The 19,900-nt window shown below is 35.0% G+C and overlaps 1 protein-coding gene across 1 annotated transcript; it reads left to right on the plus strand.

The window, feature by feature from the left end:
• Positions 1–914: 914 nt before the first annotated feature.
• Positions 915–9,052, plus strand: LOC150091644 (ion transport peptide-like). Its single transcript, XM_090384940.1, has 3 exons — positions 915–968; positions 3,861–4,070; positions 8,686–9,052. The coding sequence occupies exons 2-3, from the start codon at positions 3,862–3,864 to the stop codon at positions 8,798–8,800; spliced, it is 324 nt and encodes a 107-aa protein (XP_090241066.1). The 5' UTR covers positions 915–968; position 3,861; the 3' UTR covers positions 8,801–9,052.
• Positions 9,053–19,900: the final 10,848 nt, after the last annotated feature.

The following is a 19,900-nucleotide window of genomic DNA, read 5'->3' on the forward strand; positions in this document are numbered from 1 at the left end:
ACTTAGAACATTAACTTAAGTATTCGGGATTACTGAGCATCTATTAGAAGTAATTTGCACAAAGATTTCCTTTTATTAAAGTATCACATGTCACGTGTAGCGAATATTCCTTGATTAACTACAGAGCTAAATGTTCAAGCCTTCTACAAGTAAATTTTCAAAAGAAAGTGAATTTTCGGGAACGGAAGGCAGCGACATCTACCAGACATAGAGCAAAGCTCTTTCTTTCTTAACATAAATTCAAGAGAGAGAGACAGAGAGATCTTTATTGCTTGGTTGTACTTTATCAGTTATTTATCTGGGTTTATATTTGAATGCAGACACAATTATCAGAAATTATATACATTGTCATGTAAGAGAACATCGGACAATAAATCATTTATTTTTCGCATCCTTCATCCAAACTCACTCCCACATCAAATTTCCATCTGACTTTTCCCTATTGCGACACGGCAGGATTAAGAGGCTAAAACAACTATTAATACCCATTATTCAAATACAGAAAAAATTAGGAAAATCCTACTAAAGCCAAGGAAATGCGTATACAAAGGAGTTCATATTAGCAGGGGTCAGTACACTGAAGCGGAACATCAATAAGACAGACAAATCCCATTAGCGTCCCTCCGCTCCGTATTTTGGGAAGCATCCTCCAACACAGACTCTAATTGTTATGACGCGAGTTGCAAAAGAGGGTGTGTATGCGAGGGGAGACAGAAACTGGACAGAGAAAGTGACGCTCACAATTGTCACGTGTTTCTGAGGAACTGGACTGTCGGAAACTGTAATTATGACGTCATGGAAAAAGAAGGAGTTGTCCCCACATGGACCAATGAGGACAGGAGTAGATAGAGGCAGCACCACGAACGTAGGGGTATAAATGAGAGAGCGGAACATACGCCAGCCATAAGGAGTTGTAGTAGTAATCACGTGCCTCTAGTTTTAGTCTCACAACTAGTCTACAAACCAAAGTAAGTATTGAGCGCTTGTATTTTACATCTTAGCTAGAACTGTATCTTGACCCATGGATTATAATGTGCTTTACGATCTTATTTGACCCTTGTGTGTGTGTGTGTGTGTGTGTGTGTGTGTGTGTGTGTGTGTGTGTGTGTGTGTGTGTGTGTGTGTGTGTGTGTGTGTGTGTGTGTGTGTGTGTTCTTCAAATAAACTTCCTGTTGTGATTTTTGTTGAAGCTCTGATACCCCTAAAGGTAAAAAAAAAAAAAAAATCGCTGAACCAGGCTGTATGTGTACTCTATCGTCTAAAAACCATCATCATTGTTTATCAGTGTAAGTAGTCAGTAATACAATTAAATAGTAGGAATATTGAAAAGCGCACATTTCTGGAGATTGCAGTTCTGCCCATTTAGTTCTTTTATAAGTTCTTCGGAATCTCGTACATCTAGGTTATTGTGATTATTCTGATTTTTTATATTATTTATTATTTTTATTATTATAATTATTATTATATATATATATCTTTTTTCATTTAGCTTTTTTCTCGAGAATTTTGCTCAATAATATTAATAAATATTCTAAAAATACAGTTAATAGAATTTCTAGCAACTATATCTCTATTCAATGCTTCAATGAAAATCCTTTCATTGGAGCACTGAATTATACAGATACTTTCATATACAGTAGTTGCACCTTTGGGTGAGGGTCGGGATCAATTTTAAGAGTACCTCGCATGTAGCACAGTTGTTATATCTGCTGTCCTTCGCACCGCGTAGAAAAGGACTATTCGAATTCCGTCAACATGGAGGAATTCTGATTAGGCTTTTTTTCATGCTGTGGAATAGTTACTGGTTTTAGACAGAAACTGCAAGGTCTTTCTCTGCTTCGGAAACTCCGGGTTTTAATCCAGCAAAACAAAAAAATCGATCATAGAATATGTGCAACCTACAGACTCAATACACCACCTCAGCTCCTGAACTGCTTTGGCGCACAAAACAAAGTTCCAGAGGAATACTTTCCCGAGATCAATCCATTCTTGGATTTAATACCACTGCGATGTTTCCTGAATTTGGCACTCTGTTGGAAAAATGAAGTAGACTTAATTGCAATTAGATTATATGTGCAGATAACATTATTATTATTATTTATTTATTTTTTTTTTCTGTTTATACTCCGGGACGACCAAACGGTCAGAGGAGTTCACAAGATAGACAGAATACAAGAAACTATTAGAAAGTTATGTAAACAGAACAGATAAAATATTAACAGTAGGACAAGCATTTTCAACGTATCCTCGCAGGTAATACAGTAGATATAATCACTGTCCTCTCCTCACGAACTCATGGAAAAGGCATGAGTTCAAATCGGTTATGATCTGTAATCACACACCCGCATTTGTAGCTATAGGCGTAACTTGGTCTATTCAACCTATGCTACGCGTACCGCTGGGAATATGCGAATTCCTTTCAAGAGGCTACGCTGTTAGACGAAATTGGCTTTATTAAAAAATTATAAACTTGTAGCAGCTATATATTAATTTATTTGTATTAAGTGTTCGGGTAAATTCGTTGGTAATTGGTATTAAATTCAAGAGTTATATCAAAAATATATTTAGCGGGAAAATTTCGTAGAAAAAAATATATAATGGAAGTACAATATTCTTCGAGAAAAAGAGTTCATCAACAAAAAGGTTGAATACCACTGTATTGAACTACATATAGAGACAAAATAATCGTACAATGGTGTTGCATTGATGGCAGACCTAAGATGATATAACTAAGGATGTTCGACGCGATGAGTGTGATTATTTCATTAATTTCTTTTTTCTTTTTTTTTCACATAGGTTGAATAACCGTGGGCATTAAAAGCACAAATTTTATGTTATATCAGACAAGCTTAAATACATATGATACTAGCAAACACCTCGAGATTTAGCGATCCGGTTATCTCTATAAAATAATGAAAGAATCAAAAAATAAAATCAGTGAGTAATGGGTAAATGATTTCGCTTGTGACCTCCACTGACAATAAAGAAGACTTAAGAAGGCAGAAATTCTTGTTTTAATTAATTATTTATTTATTTCAAATTCCGACAAACATAATAGTTCATCCTCGGACAGCAATTAAGAGGGGTATAAGTAATACTGCACCTTACAAAAAGCTAGTAGAGAAAATACGTACGGCGGGGATGAGATGAAATAAGGATACCTCCCTACTCTAATTCCTATGGGATGCAAACAAATCTTAGCTTCATACACAAGACACGAGAATACTACGTTATTTTGCTGTTTCTAACCTCAAATTGCAGCCGTCATGTTTTAATCATGCGTCCTTAATCTGCAGCCATGTCAATCCACTGCAGGATGGACGCCTCCTCAACAAGTAATGTTGAGGGGAAATGGACCATAATCTGCCACTCTGGTCCAGTGTGGATTGGCAGATCGACCGTATTTAGCAGTCAGGGGCTTGAAGCCCGGTCTACTCAAAGAGCGTGTGCCATCGCACTCCCGCTCCTGACCACTCGGCTACGGAGGGCTTTATTAATTATAGCTTTTATTATTAACACAATATATTTATATTTAGTATAAATTAGCTAACAGGATCACGTTCTTAATCTAATGACTTCCATTCCACTTATAATATACTTTTTTCATATTCGTACTGTGTGTAGTGATTGCGTATTACAGTTATTTAAAGACAAAAAAATGACTATAAATGCTAAATAAATTAAACTACTATAAATTAAAGACTATAAATGTTTCTTAATTAACGTAATGGATATAATTACAACTATGATGCAGTTACATAGCAACTGCATGATTTGTTTAAATTTTTTCTGATCATATTAGAAGAAAACAAAGAAAGAGGAAATATCTTTTAATTACATATTATTTTTTTATTTTTTAGAATGGCCAATATTTTACGACCAGTGGTGTCTATATTTCTGGTAGTCCTCATTGTCGCAGTTATAATCAAAGGACACACACTGCACAAAAGGAATTTCGCTAGTCTAGGATGTATGGGAGTGTACGACCAATCAAAGTTCGCTCGTCTTGATCGGGTGTGTGAGGAATGTTACATATTGTACCGTGAACCAGAAGTACATTCAATGTGCAGGTGAGTGACTTATCAGTAAAATCCATAATTTAAGTTCTTATATTTAATTAAGCTCGGAAAACATCATGATAATAATATTAAATAAGAATATTTAATAAAACATACTTTACTAAGTGAAATGTTTAGTTTATTGGTATGCAAGGATAAACTGGTAGAATTAGACCAAACCAGTCAAAATAACTAAATAAAACCCGCTACGTTTCAGATTTCTATATTAAAATCAGTCTTCGGGCCTGGATCAATATTCTTACTAAGAGAGAAATTTAGAAGTCAAAGGATATTAAAGTATTTTTTCTACCTGTTTGGTTTGATGAGGGTTTTGAAGTAGTAACTAAATTATAAATTAATAAATTAATTTTAGAAATGTATTTCGAAAAGTTATTTATAATTAATTTCTTTTGACTTTTCAATTCGAAATTTCACATTAAATAAGTCAGAATATTCATTTACATGTAGTTCATAAAGCTCATAATCCAGGCTCAAAGACATATTTTGGTATAGGAATCCGAAACTTAGCCAACTTTATTTAGTTCTGAATTTTCTGTTTATGCTCTGGGATGACCACACACGGTCATCGAGACTATTTAGGTCTAATTGTACCAATTTCTTCTTGCATATCAATAAATCTATTAAATATTCTCATGTTGTTTTATTATAATTTTTTTCGTAAACCCCCATCATTTTCGCTGCGATTTTAATTTAGGTAGAATAAATTCAAACCTTCCTTATACTTGACTATATGTTGGCATTTTTTGTCTTGCATATATGAGAAACGGGCTCATTTCGGGAAACAAAGTTGTAAACGCGACAAAGACTACCATAAAGAATGTGCCAAACAGAAATCGGTTGCGTTTTTTTTTTTCTTTCTTTTTTTTTTTTTTTTTTTAATTTTAGCTTTAATGATTGTAAGCTTTAAAACACACTGGTAAAATTTATAATAAATAGAGATATGGCCTAAATCTCAAGATTCGGCGATACAGGCTTCTGTGGTCAATGTGCATTTTGGGTGCACTTGACCACTTTGTTTCGGATCTATTTACATAAGCTGCAGTTTCAGAAATTATTTCAGAAAAAATATATTTTTTAACTAGGGTTTTTCTTTTTTTTTTTTTTTTTTTTTTTTTGACACATCGACTACTTTGATCATAATAAGCCAATCCATATGGTTTATCATATTGTTTGCAGTTGTCTTTACAAGCGGATTCGCACGTTGTGAAAATCTTTAAACTCGCACAAAATGGTATCGCAAAAAATTGAATCCCTCGATTATATTATCATTTAGGACTCAATAAGATTTTGAAGGAATCTGAAGTACCTCTAAAATAGTGACATTAACTAAATCATTGGTTTCATTCAATCTGATAATCTTAAACTATATTACCTTTTCATACGAATACAGTAGGAAAGTTAATTTTACCGATATTTTGTAATACAGTACTCTATATGTAATACATTAATAGTGAATGTCCTCATGAGTATAGTGTTTCAACACTTTTCATGCGTTTTGGATGGGGGTTCAAATGCATCGGCAATGGGAGTTAACAGCCTCTTTAATTCGGGCTGTAGATAGCCGATCTCGGGAGGAAGAAGTAGGGGTTCCCCCCTCCTAAGTTATTTACAGTTTTTCAGCCCACACAATATGAAAATCGGGTCCCTTAAACACACACACGCACACACAGTTGAATAGACATAACGCACATTGGTTACTGCAGCCGCCAAGTTGTGGTTGTCTGTGTGTGGGGGGCTTAAACTCCTAATAATGTTACTTCCAACTCGAAAGCTTCGATAAACAAGTTTCATTGCGTATCAAAGTTGTGGTTTAAAATAAACCGTTTCACTAAGTTCTAAAACACAAATCAATATTAACACTGTATATCCAGTCATAGCGATTCCCACTCAACATAGAAATAACAATAAAAATAACATAACAAAAATGATTCTTTAATTGTGTAATGGCTGTATTTAATATGCTATCAAATATAAGCAATACACAATTAAGAATCATTCTGTCGTATTTTTTTAACATGCTGAATGCACAAACATAAAATTTGTTGCTGAGTGAACATGATATTCAATCAATCCTGTTTAAGTCTATCTTAAACAGGATTGATTATTAAGTAATTAACACACAGTTTTCACATATTATGTTGCCTGACTCGGGCTTCAATAGCAAGTAACTCATTTCGTATATTTGTCTGAAAAATAGCCGCAGCTCCTCTTACAACAGTTAATAATCTTGCTAGAATAATTATTGACAAATATTTCTAAGGATACATTCTTGTATTGCGCGCTATTCTGTAACGTTTCTTTTAATAAGAGGTATCGCTAACTCATGATGAAAGCTTTGTTCACTGAATAACGATATAGAAGTTTACCTTCTGTTACTGAAACAAAATTAGTGCTATACTAACTTAGAACCATTAGTACTTTAAAAGACAATTACTTGTATATGCCAAAGTTAGTCTCCGTCAAAGATATTTAGAAGTAACCAAGTGGATAAGCAGCAGTACATACGTTTGAATAGACGGTTGGAGCCCAACTGACTCTAAATATGACAATGTTCTTGTATTCTCTGACCCCAGGGGACATTCCCCGAGTATGCACAAAAAGTTTATTCAATGGAATGACTACAATATGCGCTTTAACTGAGGAGAAATGACTAAGCTTTCAACATTGAAATTTCTTTATTAATCGTATCATGCAGCAAATACATCTCTTTAATTGTACTTGAAACCCCACAGGAAACATTAGCGAAAATTCGTAAAACGAATTTTCTCTAATGTTTCCTGTCGAGTTTCATCAACATTTCTCCATATTAATAGTGTTAGGTCATGTGGGAAGTTGTCTTATTTGATTAATTTAATTCCTTATAATCAGGGCGAATCACCAAACAACAAGGAGCATTGCGAAACATTTCAGCAACTTGGTGACGCGCTAGAGATAATATGACTAGCCAGCATAAGTACCCTTTTACCATAATGCTACTTAAAATTTTTATTTTCTCTACAGAATATCGTGATTAATAACTAACTCCGACACTTAAAATAAATATCAGACTTTCTTGATTATTTTTATTCAATGCTATTAAGTACTATATAGTTAACTACGAGTTAAATGTATGATGGATACTAAAATGTCCATCATTTCCCCATTCATATTGAAATGATATGATCAGTGCTGGATTTAGGTAGTCGGGAGTGGGCCTGGTGCACCTTTTCAGAAGCCCTAAAAATAAGGTTTCGGGGAGGGAGAGGACTTGGAACAACACCAGTAATTGCGTTGATTTTTTGAATTGGAGCAACTACGCCACTTCCCCCCCCCGTCCCCAGGTATGCCACCTTGGGTATGACAATATATAATAGAGAGAGAGAGAGAAAATCGTTATTGCAACTTAAGAAAAGAAAAGAAAAGAAAAGGTGGTTACAAAGAACTTAATGTTGCAATTGACCCGTCACGGCACGCAGGCCAGGGGTTAACAATGATACAAAGTGAAGTTAAAAAAAAAAAAAAAAAACTCAGTCCAACTAATGTCATTGCATGAAAAGCACCTTCGTTTGATATCTTTTATCACATGCGAATTTGTTGAGATCAGCATCAAGTTTGTAGACCTTGGCGAGCATCAGAAAAGGAAGGAATCGATCTGTCAGGAACAGTCTCGAATTCCTGGCGGCCAGACTTGTAGTAGTCCGCAAAGCAGAGATCGGGATTCTCCAGCAGCATGTATCCCAAATGAGATACATGCTGATGGGATAAATAGAAGAGATTACCACGATAAGTAACGCAACGTGGGTCGATATGGTCGAGAGCAGTCAGTCTACAGAGACGGCACATGTCATCTGTCTGACTGGCTAATGGGTTATCTTCAAGCCAAGAAATACTATGGGCTTGTTCGCGCCTTGGCAGAGTTAGTTGGTCTTTTCTCCCAGCCTCCGGAAAGCAGGGTTTTTCATCCAGAAGAGCAGGCAAAAATGACTATAAAATATACATAATTTAGACAAAAAATACGTTGACGCCTTATATCCTTTTTGGGGAGAAAAAAAAAAAATCCAGATTCACACAGATTTTTCTGTTATGGTTTTGGAACATAGACTGGCCTAATCGAACTTCATTATATCTAATAAAAGTGCATCAGGTTATGCAAAATTATTTATTTTAAATTATTTTCTAAATGTAAAGTTACATAACCAAACTAAAAATAAATACATACTTAAAATTTAGGTTACTCGAAAAAATTCTAATAGTGGAGGATTTAAGCATACGCAAGTAAGAGGCCACGTAGGGTCTCAAAATTTAGGAAGTCCCCGAAATTACTCTCTGAACATTCTGTTCGTTCGCCTGCAATGTATTTTCGAGTGCTATAAAAATAGCCTATTTTTATAGCAAAAAGTAAGGTTGGGACCTCTTCGGGCCCGAATGTGCATTTTCTAGTGAACTTTTCAATTAACTTACAAAACTTATGTTTATTTACGCTTTCAGAATCCTTGCAATTATCAAATGATTGCTAGGATTGTAGCAATTTCGGCTTTTTTGTACATAATAAAATTTGATAAATAATAAATGTAATTAGTTATTTATTTCTATAAATTTTATTTTTTATTTTATAAATCTTTTGCAGGTCAAATTGTTTTAAAAACAACTACTTCACTAAATGTGTGGACGCGCTTTTGCTACAGGAAGAACAGAAAGAGCTACAAGACACAGTAGCTGAAGTTTACGGAAGAAAGAAGTGATCTCTTTAACTGACAGTGGTTTTAGCTAATGACGATGATTCCTAAGGATAATAACGGGTTTTTGTACAAAGTCAAAAGCTTCTATATTTCTATTTATTTTTATTTACATCTTCATACCAGTATATGGCAAAGAAAAGATCAAATTTTACATGACGTTCGACGCGCTGTTTATTTCATATTTATTTAAAAATCAATGTATATTTTACACGTCTTATTTATATATTTCTTTACCTAAATAAATATTGAGCACTATATGCTGTGTTCGGAGTCATTTTTATCAAAGCACCTATCACATCAAATGGAAGAGCGAACTAAATCTGGACACAATAATTTAACAAAATAAATAATTTACACTTGGTATTACATGATGATAAAATTCCACTCGCTATACCACTTATTTTATACTTTTCTACAGAATTACTACATAGGATTACAGTGGAATACGCGGAATACTGAAGTCGTATTCAATCAACACTGGTGTTCTACAAGCATCTCCATCTTTTTTGTGGAGATAGTTGAGAAGCAACAGTTCGTTAAAAACCTATTGGAGATCGAATGTTCAGTCTCAACCAAGTGTCTTGATATTGACTTTTATCTTGTTTAAACTGAACGTTATGTAATATCTTGTGGCTTCACATCGAATATTTGAAACCTTTTCAGAACTTCCAAGGTTGATGAAAGGTCTCATGCACATGTCTCATGCTAGCACGAGCTAGCTAGCAAGATGATATTAAGCTAGACTTAATATTATCTTGCAATAGAAGAAAATGTAAGTTTATTTCAGTTATACCCTTAAGTGGATAAATTAATCTCTCAGTAATTATAATATCCTGTTCTGTATATATCTCTCAATATCCTCTTCTGTATTTCTGGCCTGCAAGATGAAGTTTAAATGGAAGCACGTCTCATCACATCTCATCTTATTCAAAGACAACTAAGACAAACTCTTAATTTCACAAGTTGTCTCGGAATTGCACTAGTTTTTAAAATAAATGCATTTTATTTGGCGTTTAAAACTTATCACACTTAATTGTGTGATAACTTTTAAATAGCAAATATCGTTAGAACGGGGTAGTTACTAATCAGCGTAAACTGACAAAACAATTGAAAGAAAACAGTTGTGAGATTTTGCACCATGATGTCTAAGTGAAATGATTTTTTACGAAGTAAAACTTCAAACACCATTTCACAGGCACCGATATGTGGAGCACTTTCCCACTCCTGAATTTTAGACAATAGTATATTTTACTAGACACTGATTATCATAAGGTAGATGCCTCCTTCACCGAGGAAAACTCTGGCGGCGCTCTTATACCATGTACTTTTTCTCGTGCCGTACGAGAAGTAATACGTGCAGCAAGAGCACAAACTTAATAAAGAAATTGGAATATACAATTTCAGTTAAAAACAGTTAGAACAATAACTTCATTGGATATATAGGGTGTTTCAATAATAAAAAATAAAAAACAGGGAACAGGTTGATACGTACCTAGAAAGTGTTTATTCATATTAAACGCGTGTCTTATTTACCATATTCAAAACTCCATAGCCGTTTCTAAAAATTAAAACCGCAATAATGCCGTAATCGTTCAGAATCGGATACGTGTTTATGATTTTTATTGGGTTCAAGAATACTTCCCAGATTTTGCACATACTTATGAATCACCCTCTATATATAACCGTATTGATGAAATGTAGTAAGCTGATTAAAACAGTATTGACTTTTCCATGTATGCTGTATGGGTTTATAAATAACAATGAAATACTTTCAGTTATTTATATTGTTAATACCGTAGCCAAGTGGTCAGCCGCGAGGGTTCACAGGTACACGTTCTTTGAGTGCCCGTGGTTCGAGTTCACGTGATTACTAAATAGGGTGCTATTTCTTGCATTCTCTTATGAATTTTTCTGACTGTGTGGCCGTCCCCGAGTATAAACCGAAAATGTATTTTATTTATTTATTGATAAAACTGTTCTTTATTGTTGTAGTGTTTGAGGCATATCAGCAACTTAGACCATATTACGCCGTACCTATAAATTGTTCTGTTCTGTGGTCTGTTTGCTGAACGAAAATCGATGTTGTGAAAGAGACTCATAAAAATTCCCTTGTCATTGAGAGGGTTCGAACTCGGGTCTTTTTCACCCGGTGTGGGAAGGGCAGTGATAATATCAACTGTGCTACCCACGAAGGCTAACTATCCTTTCTCATGAAAAAATGCTATCCATTCTTGGAACAGGGACATTGTTTCTTTTCCACCTTCAGAGCAGGATAGAGAATTGAAATACTCATTACAGTATGTAGAGAAGAATAATTCGAATTGCTAAGCCGACAAGCTCTGCAATGCACTTAAAGAAATATTTGGCTGAGAGAAAAATACCATAAAAACCAATACCATAATATACCATAAAATGGAATATTATAAAAACAATAAAATTAGGTTTATAGTATAAAGTTGTCTTAGCAATTGTAGTGCCGAAAAAATAAAATTATGAATGGAAAAAAAAACAAAACGCGCAGTTTAAAAGCTAAATCCTCTTGCAGTAGAGTGACGTAATCATGATAATTACGGTAACATCACCCCTCTTGGAAGAGATTTCTCTTTAACCAGAGCTATGACATGACACAAATTACTTTCTGCGGCTACCCTTGAAGTTCACTTAATCACGAGAGAGAAAGAGTGTATTTCAATATTGCACACGCATTCTAAATTTTAAAAGGGTTGGGTAACTAAAGGCTGACGGCATCTTTACCCTTACTTGGGGGACACAAAATAGGGTACATACATTTAAACTGAAAAAGGATGTTGCAAAATAGATGTGCGGATATTTTCCTTCAGCCAGAGAATAATTGGGTGCCGGAAAAAAAACTTTCGCTTGGTATTGTGGAAATAGAAAGTATGTATAGATCCAAAGAAGAATTGTTAGAAGGGACAGGCGTGGATAAATTTTTCTTTCTTTTTTTTTTTTTTTTTTTTTTTTTTTTGCTGATGCATTTTCTTCTATTCATGCTTTGCTAAGACTAAATATTGATACAACTTCAGCCACGCATTTAAAATAAACGCAATCTGGCTAAGTCAGTTTTTCCTCTTTCTCAAGCATAACAAAAACTAGAAAGTTCTATTGTGATAAGCCCTCCTCCGCATCGCTAGTTTTCTTTAATCAAAGAGACACGTGCCAGTCTACCTTGACATGCCACTAGCATACCGAAATGACTGAACACTTACGGTATTATGACGCACTACCGCATGACAACTTTCTCATGTAAAATAGAACATTTTCATAAAATTGTTTAGTTTATTTGATAATATAATTTTTTTTAAAGACTAAAATGCACAAGGCATAATATGAGATAAAATCAAACGATGCCTTTACGCTACTTATGTAGTTTATGGGTAAACTATGGTGTATTTACACCGATATTATATATTGATAATATAAAGTACGAGCTGTGAGAAAACTCGTGGCAAAAAAAATCTATACATTAAAATATTCTTACAGAAACAGGTTTGCTGTTTCCAAAAACAGCAATTTTTAAGAGCAACAAAAATACAATATATAATACTAACGTACATGAACGACTAAGAGATTACTCATTTATTTCTGAAATCCTATTTTTTTCAAAAAATACGTTTTCTAATTGCCACAGCCAATTTAAAAACACTTTTGTAGATCATACAGCATGTTTTTATACCTGTTATTTTCTATGAATATCTTCCATTTTCAATTCATCATCAATCTTTTCCACATTGATAGATGCAGCTGCCTGTACGATTCCTTAAGACGTTGCAAGTTTTAAGTTTTGAAAAATAAACTTTCGACTTCAAACAACTGCACACAGCAAAAATCTATGGTATTCCTGTCATTTTTTTTTTCACTTCATGGATGAATGGATAAGTTTGTAAAATAGATTTACGATTACAAATGTTGTGATTGCATATGTTTTTATAGGCGAAAAAAAATCCGGTAACTAATGGTCATAATAAATTTATAACTTCGTAACCTGCCTATAGAAATTTTCCTTATTATAGTTTTAAAAATAACGAAGCTCATAATTGTGCCATTTCATATTAACTAACGTTATAATTTGTAATTCCTACTTACTAATATTTACACAAGGAAGCTCCGATCGATATAAAGAATTTACATTTATGGCACTCTTCTTCTGAGCACCCCTCAACAATAGAATATTTGCACGGAAAAAATTTGCTTTAAAACGTTGAAGAATGTTTTTCCTTTTGTTGAGTTCTTCAAAATCCCCTTGACTTGGAAATTGTGAATGTTTCTCCAATCCGCAAAGGTAGTGCTAAACAGGAGTTATGTAACTATAGGCTAGCGAGTGACTTCTGTGATAGGGAAGATAAGGGAGTCTGTGGTTAAGGATGCGATTCAGGGGCATCTCAAAGAGAGTGGATACCTTGAATACATTACAAATGGATTCGTTAACGAGATCATCCTTGACTAATCAGGTAAATTAATATGATATAGTCATTAAACAATTGGACGCAGGTTAACAATTTTCACATTATATATCTAGACTTTAGCAAAGCGTTTGATATTATCCCTGGAATCTTGATATATAAACTGCAACACGCTGAAGTTATTGGTAAGATTCTACACTGGATCTCTGGCTGGCTAAAAGAAGGAGACAGGGGGATGTCTCATTAATGGTCAGCAGTGGCATAGCCACGGTTAGGGTCAGTAGGTACATTGTATCCCTTGACACCGAAATCTGGTATTGTGGCGCTTTTTTAAAAAGCAAATGGCACCTTTATTTGTGAATTGCAATTGGCGCCTTTTTTTTTTTTTTTTTTTTTTTGTGAATGTACCTGCCGATAAAAAATCCTGGCTACTCCACTGATGGTCAGTCTACAGGGTGGACAACTGTAACAAGTGGAGTGCCTCAGGGGTCGGGGTTTGGCTCCCTCCTATTTCTGATTTTCATATATGATACTGACACGGAAATCAAATTGAATCCTGTCAAAAGTTTGCTCATGAACTGAAGTTGAGAATGGAAGTTAACAATTCCAACCAGACCACAATGCTTCAAAAAGGCTTCGATCGGTCGCATATATGGCCCCAAAAAATGGCAACTACAGTTTAATACTTCTAAACAGAACGTTTAAATATGGTTTATAATATAAGCCCATAATAGTTTATAATACAAGGTTTAAATATAAAGTTTTTCTCTTCTCCAAATGTGGGAAACAGAAATCATGGAATCAAGAATAAAATTATGGAGGAAAGAACTAAAAGTTGCCAAAAGTGGCAAAAAACTCGGGTATTACGATTCAACTTGATAAATTTTTTCAATAATGCAGTGTAAAGGCGGCTAAAAAGGTACATAGTGTCCTGTCCATGATTTATAGGACCTTTGTTAGGACATTATTATTAATGATGGGCATAATCGAATGATTTCCATAATCAAATGATTATAATCCTTTGATTATGGAAATATAGATTATGGAATCTCTCGATGACTAATTAGTAATCGAGAGATTTCAATAATCGAAGTAATCGAATTATTAGTAGTTACTAACTACTAATTATTCGATTATATCATTAGAATTATATAATGGAATTAGACGTCATTTGAAATATGTATTCAGGTCCGGAGACCATACCTAAAAAAAGACACAGAACTTCTGGAGAGTGTTCAAAGGGCGACCGGATGATTAGTGAAGAGTGAAAATCGATGTCCATATGAAGAATGGCTTAGACGGCGTGGACTGCAAATTTTGACAACTATATATCTAAGGAAGATCCGAGATAAATAAAGCACCAAAGGAACTGAGTAACTGAATGAAAAAGGTCTTTTCTCCCTCGTAGGTGAGACAAGAATCCGTGAGCACAAATATAAATAACAGAACACTGGATCATGAAGAACACTGGAACATGAAGTTCACCTATGGAGAGCGGATAGTGAAACACTGGAATAAGAGCTAACTCCCGATTGACAGAGGCACTGAGTCTGGATAAATTCAAAGCAGAACTGGGTAGTTTTTTTTATTTATTTTATAATTTTATTATATATATATTTATTATATAATTTTATTTATTTATTTTGTTGATGATACAGAAAAGGTCCGCTTCCCTGGAATCAATTGGCCTTACTAATACTAACAACCAGGGAGACAATTAGCGATTTAGCTTGGGTTAGGTCCGACGTACCCTAGTGGTGAATTGCGGCAGTGCCGTAGGATACATGTTCGAGCTGACCGTAGTTCAAGCCTTCGTGAATGCTAAATACTGTTAACGACTAAATGTATTCATCGTTGAAATAATTAATTGTAAGATCCTCTGATGTAGTGGTCATGCGAAGTATAAACAGAACTCTTTTAATCCCTGGAGTTCTTGCCAATGGGCACTTTTGTACTCAACATTATCCGTACAAAACTGTCATAATAGATATACCCGAGAATCACATCATCTACCCGTGAGTATTATGTCTGTAAATTGCTTATGTTTCCTGGTCGGTTTACCTGTTTTGCTGGACGAAAAAACGTGTGTCCGGGGTGAAGAAATTTTGCTATCCTCGCTTGAGACGATTAACACAGCCACGAAGTGCGAACAGCCCATAAAAGTTGTTCGCGTCATTGACGGAAATCGAACCCAGGTCTTTTTCACCAGGTGTGGGAGGACAGTATTATAACCACTGTACTACCGCGAATACAACGTTAACTGTACAGTCTTCACGGTAGCACAGTACATTTAAGTAGCGTCCTTCCCAGACCGCCTCCGTAAAAAAAGCCTGGATTCGAATCCCGTCAATGATGCGAGAAATTTTTATGGACGTTTTTCACAACGTAACTGAGTTAGTCGGTCTAAGGCGAGGTAGTACGGTTTTCTTCTCCTGGAAACTCTGGTTTTTCGTCCAAAACCGGTAAATCGACCACCAGAGAACACATGCAACTTACAGACATATTATATTCGGTGCAATATGGTATAAGCCACTGATGCGCCTAAAACCCTACAACAACAACGACCTTACCATACAATAAAGATTATTTTATGAATTGTTGTTACGCCCAATTTATTCACCATATGTGGTCTTTTCGCCGAAGATAAAAGTTACACACAGTTAAAAAAAAAAAAAAAAAAAAAACATTTGGAAGGATAGTGAAAAAAAAACAAAACAAAACATTTGAAAATGCGATACTTTAGTATTAGCCATATGGTGCAAGAAAGCCACAGGCTTTTGTTACACCTGCCAAAAAAAAAAAAAAAAAAAAAAGTAGACAAGAAAAATACAAATTATGTGCTTCTCTCCTTACGCACAGTAGGTAACTAACCAGTTAATCGTTGAATTTATTCAAACGGTCAGCCTCAACAACCTGCGAAACAACTTGTTCCAGCAATCAACCATTTGCTGGCTAAAAGAAAACCTCCTAAAATATAGTCTAAACCTCTTCCCTTGTAATTTGAACTCATGGCCCCTCGTTCCGGAATTTTTTTTATAAAAGTGAAAATTCCGCCTTCGTTCATTTTAATAATCCCTCTCAGAGTCTTATAAACCTCAATCAGGTCCCCTCTAAGATGCCTGGTTGCCAAGCTCGGTAGCCCACAATCGAAGTCTTTCCTCATACGATCGTCCTTTTGCTGATCTGACCACGCGAGCTGCCCTTCTTTGGTCTCCTTCAAGAAGCCTAATGTCCGTTAGATGAGGTCTCCACACTTGGATACAGTATTCTAAAAGCGGTCTTGCAACTGCCTTATACAGTGGGATTATGACCTCTCTATTTCTACAGGATATTGTTCGATAAATAGGACACCATGGGCTTTCCTGGCCGGCTGTTTACACTGAAAATAAAACTTAATATTTACCCGTATCATAACTCCTAGAACCTTTTCTTCCTCTACAGTTTTTAATTCGGCCCCACCAAATGTATAAGTTAAAACATAGCTGCTACTTTTCTGACCATTCTTGAAGCTTGCTCAAATCATTCTGAAGGAGCGCTGCTTGGCGTTGATCATTAAAGACTCTCCCAATATTTACGGTCTGCAAATTTTGAGAACACGCCCCTTTATCAATTCGTCAATGTCATTTATGAAAAACAGATACAACTATGGTCCAAGAACCGATCCTTGGGGAACTTCTGACGTTTTACCAATCTGAAGAATATCCATTGATCACAAACCATTGTCTTTTGTCCTGCAACTACCCAGCAAACCATCTTAGAATCTTTGCAGTAATCCCAACATGTTCCAGTTTATACAGTAACCTCTCGTGAGAGACTGAGTCAAATGCTTTGCTAAAATCCAAATAAACTATGCCGAGATTTTTCCTTACATCCAGCTCATGAGTAACTTTGTCAAAATAGCTTACCAGGTTAGTTAAACATGATTTTTCCTTAACAAAACCATGTTGTGGGTCCTGCAGAATGTCATTTTTTTTCTAAATGTCATGAATTGCACTCTTAATCATAGCTTCATAGACTTTCCCTAACACTGAAGCCAGACTAACCAGTCTGTAGTTACCGACTTCACTCTTAGAACTATCTTTATTTATTGGTGATATGTTGGCACTTCTCCAATTCAAAGGAATATCTCCCGAGTCCAATGATGCCCTCATAATTAACCTCACTGGTTCGATACACCCTGTAGTCGTCTCCCTCAAAATTACTGAGTATATGCCTTCAACTCCAGGAGTCTTACTTGCCTTTATGCTCAAAGTTTTTTTTCTAATAAAGAGTCATGAGTAATTTCTAAATCAATAATCATATGGCTTGAACTCAATTGCACAGCCTCTCTTCAGCATGAAGGTTCTTTCGTAAGTAAAGACCGATGCAAAGTACCTATTCAATTAATCACCGCCATTAGCTGGGTTAGTTAAGATTTTCTCATATCCCCTACCCAGGGGTCCTATCCTATTCGTTTTTTTTTCTTCTCTGTATTCACATACATGAAAAATTCCTTGTCCCCATTCTTTGCTCCCTTAGCTAGTGCTTTCTCATACTCAAGAGTTCGCCTCCGTAACCTTATTTGTGGTACTGTTACAGATCAACTTGCAATTGTTGTTGGCTTCAGTACTTTTCGTCGCTCTGTAACTAACCCATGCTACCTTTTTCTGCTTTATTAGACTGGCCAACTCCGTATTCATCTATCCCAGCATCCTCCTCGTGCTATATTTTCTTAATGGTATATATGCGTTCATGGCTTCAAGGTCATTGATTTGAAGGTATTCCATGATTCTAATGTATTCGCCCTCCCTCTGCAACCCGCCCAGTTAATAGATGCCATGTAGCGCGTTAAATTTCCACAATCCCCTTTTCTGAAATTAAAACTCATGCCTTAACCTTTAACTACTGCAACATCTTTCTTCTTTCTAACTAACGACTGCGTGATCACTACCTGTCAATGGTTCTTGTACTGTAAGCCCTGTGATGTCATCTGACTCGTGAGTAATATGAGGTCAAGAACATTCTTACTTCTAGTATTTTCTCTAACATGTGGTACAAATAATAATCATCTAGTTTATTTAAAAATTTTGTTCCTCATGACGAGTTTCTCTTCCACTTATTCCAATCAATTAGGGGCAGATTGAAGTTACCCATAATAAGACATTCACATATCTAATAATGATGTCACTCATTTGATGAAACAGAAGTTAGAAGAAAAAGATAGTCGGTTTTAAGTAAGAGCCTAGAAAAGATTACGGAACTTTCATAAAGTGCGTACCCCTTAGAGATGATTATGATAAAAATATCCTTCTATGGTAGGTTAGATACTTTTCAAATAGCTCCGATATAAACATGTGATTTAATAAACATTCAACGAATATTGAGCTGAAAGTTTCGCAAAGAAATCTTACCTAATTTTGTGATTTTTCGAAAACAAACTAAAAACAACACAATACTTGTACGCTGTGCAGCTTTTCAGATACCACTCTGTGCACTGAAAAAAAAAGTCTCCTGTACCTGTTACAGCTAATGGCTACTCTGACATTTAGCTGCTTCGAATATTTATTTTCTAAATAGGACGATAATAAAAATATTTTCATTTATATTTGATTAACCGTCGTATTATTTGTTGTGTGATTCTAAATAAACGATATTAAAGAACGCTAAAAAATTGAACGTTATAATTAAAAAATTAATTAAAAGAAACTGGAAAAGCCTTCTGTCTTCTTGAAATCTGCTGATAAAATCGAACAAATTTCAATTCGTCCCCGTTTTTGTTTTTGATTTTGCGAAACTGACTTCACAGAAATTCTATCAAAATGAGTAATTTTGTGGTCTATCTACATGAACTAACATTCATCCTTTGATCATATTTGTCAACACTTTGTGCGTTGTTAGAAGTCCATTTCGTGCATCATCATCACTGATATCTTCAAAGTCAGCAGTAATGCATGATATAAACAAGATGGAATATTTCTAAAGAGATGTCATCAATCACTCTGTAAAAGATGTACAGTAAAATCCATTTTTTATGATGATCACAAATACGAAGGTTTTAGAACTTATATTATCCAGTGCATATTTCGCATATAAGGGTTGAAGGTTGAGAAGATGCATCCCATACAGTATATTAGGTGCTGAGCTGTTAATGGAAAAGTAGAGTGATAAGATCCTCACTATTTGGCTAAAAATTATCGTAGGAATTATCTAATTAAACTAATGATTAATATGCCAGGTGTTCGTTAAAACTTCGTCGGAGGGTATACAATTTTATAGCTCAGAAACTAAATATTTATTTCAACACCACAGTAGTCTGATGATCAAGGCTTATGGTTTATTCGTTATACAGTTTAACAGAAGATTAATTAAATTTAATATTAAATAAACGGAATAAATCAATTCATTTTTCGACTTGGATATTCCCAAACGTACTTTTTTTTTGTTATTATCAGTTTTGCACGCTACGACGGCATCCTTCCTCCTGCAGACGGATAGGGAAACCAAAAAGAGATAGCAGTAATTTACTTTCACGTTATCAACTACAATAATGGAGTGACATCATCAGACGACTGAAAATTATTTTCCTTTATAAAAAAAAAAAAATCTGGCATTATGCCACAATACCAGTTTTTGTAAAAATTTTCTTACTTTTCTTTCCACCATTATTCAGATGGTGGAACCACCCAAACGCAGCGAAGGTGTG

This window comes from Mastigoproctus giganteus, chromosome 1, assembly GCF_048544385.1.
Source record: "Mastigoproctus giganteus isolate SK-2022 chromosome 1, ASM4854438v1, whole genome shotgun sequence".
NCBI classification, from domain to species: Eukaryota; Metazoa; Arthropoda; class Arachnida; order Uropygi; family Thelyphonidae; genus Mastigoproctus; species Mastigoproctus giganteus.

Bases quoted from the DNA above. Each gene is read 5' to 3' on its own strand.
- LOC150091644 (XM_090384940.1), top strand. From the start codon at position 3,862: ATGGCCAATATTTTACGACCAGTGGTGTCTATATTTCTGGTAGTCCTC. The intron at 4,071-8,685 runs GTGAGTGACTTA...AATCTTTTGCAG, and splicing joins GAAGTACATTCAATGTGCAG to GTCAAATTGTTTTAAAAACA.